General features: G+C 41.7%; 2 protein-coding genes across 3 annotated transcripts; one reads left to right on the plus strand and one right to left on the minus strand.

Annotated features, from left to right (window-relative positions):
- The first annotated feature begins 400 nt into the window (after positions 1-400).
- LOC137725594 (uncharacterized) lies at positions 401-5,824 on the plus strand. 2 transcript variants are annotated; one of them, XM_088694502.1, is made up of 13 exons: positions 401-583; positions 831-2,577; positions 2,679-2,718; positions 3,152-3,204; positions 3,442-3,487; positions 3,594-3,674; positions 3,862-3,987; positions 4,088-4,139; positions 4,222-4,297; positions 4,407-4,473; positions 4,559-4,609; positions 4,804-4,896; positions 5,476-5,824. In XM_088694502.1, exons 2-13 carry the CDS (start codon positions 857-859, stop codon positions 5,578-5,580), a joined length of 2,511 nt encoding a protein of 836 aa, XP_088550628.1. In that variant the 5' UTR covers positions 401-583; positions 831-856; the 3' UTR covers positions 5,581-5,824. The 2 variants fall into 2 exon arrangements, with proteins under 2 accessions (XP_088550628.1, XP_088550627.1); XM_088694501.1 differs by having other exon boundaries at positions 449-583; positions 4,213-4,297.
- Positions 5,825-6,069: 245 nt separating this feature from the next.
- Positions 6,070-11,310, minus strand: LOC137725593 (cellulose synthase-like protein D4). Its single transcript, XM_068464329.2, has 6 exons — positions 10,544-11,310; positions 9,989-10,375; positions 8,949-9,753; positions 8,065-8,472; positions 7,488-7,855; positions 6,070-7,361 (listed from the first exon to the last, which is right to left on the minus strand). Exons 1-6 carry the CDS (start codon positions 11,005-11,007, stop codon positions 6,395-6,397), a joined length of 3,399 nt encoding a protein of 1,132 aa, XP_068320430.2. The 5' UTR covers positions 11,008-11,310; the 3' UTR covers positions 6,070-6,394.
- Between the last annotated feature and the right edge of the window lie 276 nt (positions 11,311-11,586).

Below are 11,586 nucleotides of genomic sequence, written 5' to 3' on the forward strand. Positions count from 1 at the left end.
CACCCCACACCAATGACATCATATCAAGAAGTAAAATTAAGTAAAAACAATGATGTTCAGTACGATCTGGTGGTACTTCTTTTCACTTGAAAGTGAGAGGTCTTAGGTTCGAATATCTTAGATGGCGAATTCAATACCAAATTAGGCTGCCTATTGGGTGGTTTAGCCGAACTCTCCTTATTCTTCGTATAAAAATATCAATCCACTCAGAAAAAATTAAAAAACAAAAGTTAAAAAAGTAAAAACAAATAAATAACTACGTTACTCTATTTTTAAAATAATTTTTTTAAAGCACGTGACAAGAAAAGTAAGCACGCTGCCTAGAATCAATGGTAGGCAAAGAATTACTCATCCTGACACGTGAGAAGATAAAAAAAAGAGGACAATAAGAAGTCTTTTTGTTTTTGGTCAAAAAATAAAAAGTCCTAAATTTGGACAAACCATTTGCAAAGAGAGCAGCGGAAGCAACCGGCAGCCCAAAGCGTCAGATCAACCATCAACAGCAGACCACCAGAGGAAGAAGAAGCACAACGCCGGCACCCACCGCCACTTCACCATCCCTGTCACCAAAAACGGCAACTGGGTAAGCCTCTCTCCACGTCGTTTCAAGTTGTTGTTTTTCTCCCTCCTGGTTATAATACAAGCAGAGGTTAAACCACTGCATATGATACTCATTTTTGTTGTTTTTCATAACATTCCCACTTTCTATTTGTTTTCATTTTCTTCAAAATCCGTGCTTTCCTTTTGTTTCCGAGTATTTATTAGTTTGGATTTTGTTTAAAGTTTGGATTTTTATTTTATTTTTCGTGTTTTTGTTTGAATGTTTGAAGAAGGAAAGAAAAATATAGGGAAAAAAATGGAGGATGTAGAGAAAGAGGAGGGAAAAAGGGTTGAGGATGGAGAAAACAAAAGGGGGGCAGATACCCATGTTCCTGCACGTGTTGAAGGGGGAGAAGAACCAAACCCCAAGACCTTTGATGGTGTAGAAATGGAGACCCAGAAGAGCGTTGATGAAAATGGTGTTGAATTGCCTGGTGAAGACATTCCGGGTGCGGTTGATTCGGTTCCCTCTGTCCCTGAGACTCGTGAAGATGCTAACATTGCTAACAAACCATGCAATGAACTAGATTCCCGTAATGAAACTGATAAGGTTGCGAGTAATGTGGATTCTGGTGTGCATTGTGAGAGTGAGGTTTCTGTGAAGATTGTGAGAGAGGAGGGTGGTGGTGTGAAAGGGGAGGCACTGAAGGATGATTTGGGCAGCAAAGTTAACCCGTCTATTGAATTGGGTGCCAGTGGCAAGATTGATAGTCTTGTTGGTGGTGGGTCGCCTCACACTGAGGACCCCATGGAGATTGAAAGGGAAGTTCATGGTGTTGAGGAAGAAAAGGCACTGAAAGATGGGGTGAGCAGTGAGGCCAACCCTTCCAATGAAGCAGATATAAGTTATAAAACTGATGATGTTGCTTGTGAGATGGAGCTTGATATGCCTCATGATAGTGAGGCTGCAATGGAGAAACTTACAGATGAGGCGACCAGCGAGGCCAACCCCTCCAGCGAAACACGTATCAGTGATGAAATTGATAATATTGTTTCTACAATGGAGCCTGGTATGCCTTGTGATAGTGAAGTTGCAGCAGAAAATCTGATAGATGGGGAGAGCAACAAGGGCAAATCCTCCAATGAGCCAGATAGGACTGCTGAAACTGATAATGTTGTTCGTAAGGCGGAGCTTGATACACATGATAGTGAGGTTGAACCAGAGAAACTGAAAGATGGGGTGACCAGTGAGGTCCCCAATTTCATTGCTGAAGATGATAATGCTGCTTGTAAGGTGGAGCCTGGCATGCCTTGTGATAGTGAAGTTGCAACAGAAAAACTGATAGAACAGGCAAGCAACAAAGCCAAATCCTCCAAAGAACCAGATAGTAGTGCTGAAACTGGTAATGTTGTTGGAAGGGTGGAGGTGGAGCCTGATATGCCTTGTGACAGTGAGTGTGCAACTGAGAAACTGACCGATAAGGTGAGCAGCGAAGTCAATCCCTCCAGTGAACTGCACATCAATGCTGAAGCTGATAATGCTATTTGTAAGGCGGAAACTGATAAAATGTCTCATGATAGTGGGGTTGGTATGAAGAAACTGATAGGTGGGTTGAACATCAAGGCCAACCCCTCTAGTGAACCCCATATCAGTGCTGAAACTGATAATGTTGTTAGTAAGGTGGAGCCTGATATGCCTCGTGATAATCAAGTCGAAGTGGAGACTGAATCTGATGACGATGGTGAGAAAGTAGAGGGACTGAATGGTGGGGTGAGCAACAAAACAAAGTTTTCCTTTCATACTGACATAAACGAGCAACTGCAGAAACCCATATTTTATGTTGGGCGTAAGGTTGGGATGAAGAGCTTAGAACCAAAGAAAACCTTTCTCTTGGATCCAGGTGCTGATGAGGGTGGTGAGTCAGGGACTGAGGAGGAGCAAGCATCATTCACGAAGGAGGTGATAAATTTATATAAAGAGAAGAACTTGGAATTCAAAGCCCCAAAGTTCTACAAAGAGGAATTAAATTTGCTCAAGTAAATTCTTGGTGATTATATCTCTGTTGAATTTGCATAAATTAATTAGTTAGAAAACATTTTGGCTCGATGTTAACTTTGTTGTTTCTTCTTAAAATCAGGTTATGGAGAGCTGTGATCAAACTTGGTGGCTACGACAAGGTTTGTGTGGGATTGTTTATCTCTGAATCCTGAATAGTTTTGAATAAGGATTAGTAGATTAGGTAGTATTATGCACAGCTGAGAAAGAATCCCTCAATTCCCATATTGGTTAAATAGCATAAGACACAACTCCACATATATATGGATTATTACAAATTCCTATGCCGAGGGTACTATATTCACAAGTTGGGTGGCACACCTACTTCACCTGACCTCTCTTGTATGTGTATACACTTAGGTACCTAAAGCGAACAACTGCATTATTTGTTTCTCTGTGCAAATATGAAAACTTATCAAAAAGGAAGAAGAGAAAGAAAGAGAGAGAAAGCAAGCTGGCTGATGCACTTGCATAATGATTATCTTTTGTTAGACTGATTTTACTATATTGTTCTATTTGGTTTACTCCGCTTGGTGTTTCTGTGGGAACATGTAGGTTACTACGTGCAAGTTGTGGCGGCAGGTTGGAGAATCATTCAATCCCCCAAAGTAAGCAATACTGCTTTTCTTTACTTGATATCTCTCTTTAAGCTATCTGAATGATTTACCAGGCCCAGAAAATAAAATAAAAGAGGAAGACAACTTATTTTGTGGCGGTATCCAAAGTTATTATGTATATAATTACAAAACACTCCACCCACTCACCAAACAGAAATTCCATTTGTTTTGAGTTTATTATTCTTTTATAAACTTACATTCCAATGGCTGTTTTTTCATGGTGCACAGAACCTGTACTACTGTCTCTTGGACTTTTCGAAATTTTTATGAGAAGGTTATTCTCTACTTATAATTTTTTGAGTTTTTACTTTTTATTGTCGTCTTTGTGTTTGGTCTGTTTACCTGCGGGTTTTGGAGTCCCTAATTATTATTTTCTACAGGCATTACTTGAATTTGAAAGGGATAGACTGAATGGTGGTGAACTTCCTCTTCCTGCAGAGCCTACTAGAGTTGAGAATCGGGTAATTAGACTTAACTGATCATAATATGCTGCTAGTTGCGGTTCTGTATAAGGAATTGGAAAGGATGCTCAATGTTGCATGAGTAATATTAGTTTCTGGCACTGGACCTGCACAGACACAGAATTTTGGTTCTTTTTCTCTTTTGTTCTTGTGTTTCTTGGTGTCATCCTCTTGGGTTTGAATGCAGGCTGATGGCGGCCAGACTTTAGGTTCAGGCAGGGCGCTAAGGGATGCTGCAGCTCGTGCCATGCAGGGTTGGCACTCTCACCGCCATCATGGTAATAATGGTGAGGTTGGAGATGCAATTAATAAGGTCTGGAGAAATTTTAACCTCTTTATGTTTATTTGTTTTTATTCTCCGTTTCTTTTGCCATTTTCCCTCCCTGATGATTTTTCTTTTGTTCATGTATTAGGATAAGCACCTGAGTACCATGCCCAAAAGTGACAAACAACTAAAAAATTCTGGTATGATGGCTGATGAGTTTAAATTTTTGACATTTTTGCTGCCATAGTGATCTTCTCTATCTTAAAAATTTAGTTAACTCAGGTTTGCTAAAGCGGAAAAAGCCATCTCATATGGATTCTGGTATCCAAGTTGCTGACATGAAAGCTACAAAACCACGGTTACTACTTTCTCTTGGTCCCCTAGTGATTTTCCTGTGAATCTGTGATAATAAAGAGTACCTTTGATATTATTCCAGCTCAACATTTTTGCTTTCACCTTGTTTACAGAATGGATACAGTGGTATTTGATATTGGACCCCCAGCAGATTGGGTAAAGATTAATGTGAAAAGATTTGTAAGTTCCTCTCATCTCACTGTTCGGACTTAAAAATATTTCTACTTATTAAATCCATTTAGAACTGAAACTTGACCGTATACAGAATGATTGCTTTGAGGTATATGCCTTAGTTCCTGGGCTTCTGCGCGAGGAGGTTAGTCCATGAACTAATTATGTTATCATTGTTGTTTATAAGTTTGTCATTTTGGTTTCATAGCCAAGGTCGGTAGCTCTTTTCCATGGGTTTCAAATAGGCATGCTGCTTTTATGGTTTCCAAGAAATTATATACTGATTCTGCTAGTTATATTCCCTGTGTGTATTTGTCGTTAACAATGATTATGATTCAGGTGCATGTGCAATCTGATCCAGCCGGACGCTTGATTATATCTGGCCAACCAACACAACTGGATAATCCTTGGGGTGTCACACCCTTTAAGAAGGTGGGCATAACTTTATAATTATGAGATCGTTTCATAACTTGGACTGGAGTGGATAAATCATAAAACTCAAGATATGTTAGAGGTTAATGATTTTTCATTTGGAGGGGATTAGAAGGGGATTGCTTATTGAGGTAACTTTTCCCTTCCAATTTGAAGGGGGGAATTTCCTTCATGTCTAATCCCATTTTAATCCCCTCCAAGTGAAAATCATTCACCTCGATTCTCAACATCCATTGAATTTTATGATTTATCCACTCCATTCTAATCCTAGTTACCAAATGAGCCCTCATCTGTAGTTCTTTGCAATTTTCGCGGCATGTTTAAGCCACGTAGTCGGTGGTACTGTCATATTTAATGGACCTTAACACAGTTCATGTTAATTATTAATGACATATGGATAACCTATCTGAACTCTTGCATAGTTTACCCTTGCAGTTGTATCAATTTGTTTTCTGTTCAGTTGATGGAGCTACAATATGTTTTGCGTCTCACACCTTCATGTTCAAATCAAACTTTTGTTATGTAGTGTGACACTATCAAAGTATAACTGCAGGATTATTAAAGTGGTTTTCTTTATAGGTTGTCAGCCTACCGTCGAGAATTGATCCACATCAGACATCTGCTGTCGTGACCTTGAACGGCCAGTTGTTTGTGCGCGTTCCATTTGAACAGTCAGATTTCTAAACTGTAGTGACTAATATCGTGTGTCCCAGATGTACAGTGAGCAACGGTTATTCTTGAGAAGATAGAATACTGATAGTTTTGGTTTGTTCATACTTACACTTGTAGCTCCAGCCTATGCAGTTGGACGGATCTCTGATCGACCAACCAATAATTATTGTTGTCAACAGTTATAGTTAAAATGATTAGACTCGTGTAATGCAAATGATTTGGGTCCCCTGTTATAAAGATTTGATCCTCGACTTTACGGCTTCCCGCTTTCTGTTTTAAACATAGAGCTTAGAAGTGAATTCTCCTTCCGATTTTATACATAAAGGAATGAAACGATGTTCGATTAGCATTTCTCACTCGTTGCCTGCTAAGTCAAACGACGAGTGAGATAGGAACAACAGATGGATGCACTCGTGACATGAAAGTTTTTCTCTTTTGCTTATGTATATCCTCTGAATCCGTATGTTACATGCCCTGTACACCAGAACGACGCGGATTGATTATATGAGACACACAGTGAATGTTCACAGAAGGAAAAAATACGGTCAGTTTACAGACATTTCAGCATAACTCCAGTAAAAGATATACAAACTCCGCCCAGTACAATCATAGAACAAAACAACCTTCTCCCTCAAATGGCGGAGGACGAAATCGAAAGGTACCTGTAAATCCTTCTAGTTTATATTTCTACAGTTTCTTGACCCTAAAACTCTATAATCCAATCCGATCGGCTACGTCGTTCAAATGTTCTTTTCTTTTCATTTTACTTTCATATCAAAGATTTGAAAATCAAGGTCGTTAAAATGTAGTCAGTAACCAGACCAGCTCACGGAAATTGGAACCCGCCTCCTGCAGCACCAGCGACAACACCAGGGGCTGGCGGGTTAATGGCGACCCAGAGCAAGGAAAGTGTAATGGCAATGAGACCTGACCAAACAAACACAATGGTAGGCGTCTTCCTTCTTCTTCCCATTAAACCCTTGGCAAAAGGATACAAGTGAGCCAAAACCCAAAAGCTGAAGAAGGCACCGCCGATAAACCTCGCCCACTGAGGATTCAGAGCATAAACCTCCCTTGAAAATGCGACGATTATGGCTATTATGTTCACCATTCCAATCACAATTGGAGGGATCATGAGGGAAGTCCACTTCACAAGGTAGAGGTCAGCATATATATCATCGTTGTCCTCTCCAGCTGACTTGGCTGTCAAGGTAAAGGAAATTTCAATCCCTGCCATCACTTTTAGAAGCCCTTGCACCACAGCAGCCAAGTGAGCGCTGGTTCCGGAGATGAGCCAAAACTGCTCGTTTCGCCACCAGTCTTCCAACGCGACTCCCGACCACCTCACCTCCAGGAGGGCCAGAGCAATGAGGCATATGGTGATGGTTAGCAAGTAGATCAAAAACGTGATGTTGAGATTCGCCACAATGAACTGTCCAGTGAAGAGCGAGAGTGCTGGGAGGAAGCAGTACACGATGAGAAAGATCGAGGTGAAAGGGTAGACACCGACATTGACGTAGGCAAGGCGCTGTAGTAATTTGAGGCGCATTGAGGCGAGGAGGGCATTGTTCCGAGAGAAGAAAATTTCGACAGAACCTGTTGCCCAACGGAGCACTTGGTGAAGTCGATCAGTGAGATTAATGGGAGCTGAACCTCGAAATGCGTCACGCTTGGTAACGCAGTACACCGAGCGCCATCCTCGGTTGTGCATTCTGTACCCTGTCACCACGTCTTCTGTCACCGACCCGTAAATCCACCCCACACGGTCTCCCCATTCGGTCTTGTCCTCGTACCTGTCACGGAATGTTAATTTTATGCAAATGTACATTGCTAGCACTTAGATGAAATTATTTTGAGTGATCATATTTGAACTGATACATCAACTGTCACATCATGTTGTCAGTTAATTATATACATACCAGCAAGAAATGGAAGACACGGCTTCAGCAACAGTTGTGGCATCTAGCGGATCACGAGGAGCTCTGAGAATGCCTGGAGGCCGTCCAAATTTCACTGCGGGATGATCAGCTAGGGGTCGGCCTTGGTACTCAGCAACCGGTATGGATTCCGCCAGCATTGTCGAATTTCCAAAACGCTTGGGAAGTAGATTGGTGTCAAGATCCGCGTCAAAGTCACAGGCTGTCAAAGGTTCTGTATTCGACTGTGTCAAAGGCTCTCCTGGTGTCTCAGTATCCTTCTTCACCGGCAGCTTGTCAGGATTTGGTGGATCAAAACCGTACAAGGCAAACCGCCGGAACATGGTCCCCGTTCCCACGTACATCGGACCCTGCAAACCAATGATTCATGCATACTGATTGTATGTACATAATATGTGTGTAACTTAATCTCCAAGTTACAACTTGTATCACATGTGCACAAATCGAACTGTTCGCAATTTCCATATCCGAGTACAGAAAAGTGAACCCTTTAAAAATATTGTATGTCACACGAGTTTGTAACATAGAAATTTTCTTAGTTTCGAATTGATTAAGGTACCTGCAAACCATCAAGCGCACGCATATTGCCGTCGAAAAACACGGTGTTGTGATTGGCATAGCGATCAGAGGGATCAATTCCTTCGAATCTCTGAGGAAACTGAATGTAGCAGATGTTTTCACCGCCTCTGTCCATCATGAAGCACATCCCTTCACGGATAGCTTTGCAGTTGTTGATATAGTGATCACAGTCAAGGTTGAGAATGAAAGGGCCGTTTGACAAGATGGCGGATGCTCTCACCAGCGCATTCATGGCGCCAGCTTTCTTGTTGTGATCATAACCCGGCCGCTTTTCTCGCGACACGTAGACAAACATCGGCAGGCGTATATCCACATCTGTGAAATCTATGAGCTTGTCATCATCGGCACTTCCCAATAGTGAGTCAGGACTAGGAGGCTTCAACATCACCTATGCACAATGCGGCATCAAAGTTTGAGTAATATTGTTTCTGCCGTATTTGCTGACCGCATGCTTATCAACAACACTCAGGAGCTAACCAGTTAGTAAGTTAATATAATGCTAAATATTCGTTTGAATCCATTCCACAATATTCCCATGATATGAACTGATCATAAGTCATCATTGAGATTATCCTCAAAAAAAATTCACTCTAGTTGAAAATCGTTTAGCCCTTTTAACAATTTTCGATTAGGTTGAATTAATTTTGTGGATCTCGAACGAAGAACTACAAATTCAAAAAAGAAAAAAAAAAAAACTACAAAATCAACTGTTGAAGCCGAATAGTGGAGTGCACCCAAACAATGGTTAGAGTTGTATTAACTTACTAAATGGTTAGCGCTTGTGTGCTATATGATAGAGAATTTGAGAGGTAATCGGTGACCATGCAAATAGTTTTATTCGAATTTGTGAGAAGCTAATGTTACCTGAAGAATTCCGGAATGGTCACCTTTGGCATGGTCATGGGAAGGAACAGCCCAAGTACCAGGCCAATGTGTGCCATCAGCCATCCATGTAGCCTTGGGGACTTTGACTTGCTCCAAAGGGTCAGTTCCATTCTCCCTCATATTCTTCAACTGCTTCATTTCCTCCCTGGCATGGAAAGCATCAGACCGCCTCCTGATTGAATCCGGAAGCCCGTTGATCCTCACCTTGAACTCATCATACTCCCTCTTGATCTTCCTCCTATCCTTCACAAAGTCCAGGCTACTCTTGTTCTTTGTTGGGTCAACTTTCAACGCGAAGTAACTGTCAGGATTCCTCGGCTCAATGTCGTGCTTCCGGCAGAAGGGGACCCACAAGTCCGCGAAACTAGCAGCCTCCGCCATTGCCTCGAAGGTGAGGAGGGCACCTCCATCATCAGATATGTAGCATGCTATCTTTTCAACCGGGTAATCAACGGCTAGGATTGAAAGGATGGTATTGGCAGTGGTGAGAGGTGGCTCTTTGTCAGGATCAGCAGTCGATACATAGAAATCAATGCCAGGGAGGTCAGACCGGCCCGTTGGATTGGATGGTGATGGCATGTCAAACTTGTCGTGGAGGACTTCAAGATCGGTCTGACGATTAATGGGGAAAAACTTTGGAGTCTGATCAAGAATCCAAGAGATGGCGAACCATATTTCGCAGATAATCGACATGAGCCACAGCCATCTTGCATCATTGTTTGGATTGACTATTCTCCAATGCAGGAAGAATGATAGCACGATTAATCTAACGAAGATCAGTAACCTACAAGATGATGATCAGCATGAAATATATTTTAATTGTTAGTCATCTTAATTATAGTGCATAATAATACAATATGAACATTATCACTTCATCTTACAATGTTCTTATTGTCACTATAACTTTTGCGAAGCTTGTTCTATTGCGGAAGTACGATTTATGCATAACATGTTTTGTTTGCGTGAACAAATGCAACATGTACAAACTAAGTACTGAGCGAATGAATTTTTATGCTGACCTGTAGGGGCTGATAATGGCAGCCGGGATTGGCAATATCCTGCTGAGGGGCTTCCAGGGCTTGTCATCTGCATCCAGCGAGCCCCCTGGGAAGCCATCACCACCGCCATCACCATACCCGTCATCTTGGGGATTGAAAGCATTGCCAACACCATAAGTCCCCTTGGTCTCAAACAACCACCTATTGTGATCAAATTCTCCCGTTTGGTTCCTCTTCATCACAGACATGTTATCCCTTTTTCCGTCAGGACCAGGCAATTGCAGCGTTCCACTGTTGTAATCCGATGGCTCATCATATTCGTCTCCTACTCTGTATTGCTCCTTGCAGCCTGGACAAAGGCCAGTGTCCTTCTGTGCATCCAAATAGCAATCTCTACAGATTTTGAACCTACAAAACACAATTCCAAGAAAAAGTGAATGCGGAATTCCTATCCAAAGGTACTAGTTTATTTTTTATTTTTTTGGATTTCTGAGCTTGGCTTAGTACCCGAATATCTTAAGATCTTATTAGCATAGTAATCAAACTAGTAATTAATTCGAGTATCGTAGCTCATACCTGCAATCACAAGGGGTTATATCAACTCCTCTCTCATCCTTCATCACCTTACCATCACAAGCAGGCATCATGCATGCAGAGCCTTTGGCTCCAGCCATCTGAGGATGAGTCACCTCCGAATCAATCACCTTATCCATGAGATGTGCACGTGTCACGCTATTGAACCCTCCGGTAAATAAAGAATTCGAAACATATTGCTCCTCTGCCTTGACAGCCACGGATGTGTCCATGGGCTGGTTATCCGGGGTGGGTGGAATATGAACTGTGTAGTTCATATAGTCCCCAGATAATTCCCCGGACATATCAAGGTCTTCTCTTGACAGACTCACATATCGTCCACTTGAAGTCCTTCGCGCAAACTTAACAGTTTGGCCACTCGAATTAGTTTTGCCTTGAGAGCTACCAGAACCCCCAGGGCTTTTTATCGCCTTCTTCGACGGTTCTCTATTCTGGGAAGTTGCCATTGTCTCGCTATACCAATCTCTCTACTTCCCTTTCTTTTCGATTACCAAATTCTTCGATCCCTTTTTACAATTTTCGATCACCGTCGTATACAATGTAGCGAAACGAAATGGTTTCTCAGGAAAATAGTAATGTAATATGCCTCCATTGAATTGGAAAGGGCAGAAGTGTGCCCAAAGAACTGGATGAAATGGTGGGAGACATTGTTATTGGTACACGAAGAAGGCTGTGATCGAATGCCTCATGAGATGGGGGGTGTTTTTTTACTCCAATTAGTTAGAAGGAACAGATGGTTTTTGAGAGAGAGAGAGACCGGGTCTTTGCTGATATGCCGTTTTAAGAGAATCGCGTTACGAGTTTTGAGGAGTGTGTTTGTGGAGGGAAAAGGAGGGAGCTAGCAGCTGAGGTATTATATTATAAGTTATAACCATATAACTTCCTTCATGTCTACCTGGTGTGACTATAACGTTGTTATATAGTATTACCAATATTCTATTTATATATGTTCATATGTATAACAAGCGTTATCGTAATGTAAGAACTACCCATTACGTTGGAAGTTACTGGTAATATGGTTGGTT

The sequence above is a fragment of the Pyrus communis genome, chromosome 5 (genome assembly GCF_041283825.1).
Source record: "Pyrus communis isolate YQ-2024b chromosome 5, ASM4128382v1, whole genome shotgun sequence".
Taxonomy (NCBI): Eukaryota; Viridiplantae; Streptophyta; class Magnoliopsida; order Rosales; family Rosaceae; genus Pyrus; species Pyrus communis.

Coding starts and splice junctions, on each gene's coding strand:
- LOC137725594 (XM_088694501.1), top strand. CDS start 857: ATGGAGGATGTAGAGAAAGAGGAGGGAAAAAGGGTTGAGGATGGAGAA. Junction 2,719..3,151: donor AACTTGGTGGCTACGACAAG/GTTTGTGTGGGA, acceptor GGGAACATGTAG/GTTACTACGTGCAAGTTGTG. Junction 4,610..4,803: donor CTGGGCTTCTGCGCGAGGAG/GTTAGTCCATGA, acceptor ATTATGATTCAG/GTGCATGTGCAATCTGATCC.
- LOC137725593 (XM_068464329.2), bottom strand. CDS start 11,007: ATGGCAACTTCCCAGAATAGAGAACCGTCGAAGAAGGCGATAAAAAGC. Junction 8,473..8,948: donor ACCATTCCGGAATTCTTCAG/GTAACATTAGCT, acceptor CATTGTGCATAG/GTGATGTTGAAGCCTCCTAG. Junction 7,362..7,487: donor GTGTCTTCCATTTCTTGCTG/GTATGTATATAA, acceptor ATTCCGTGACAG/GTACGAGGACAAGACCGAAT.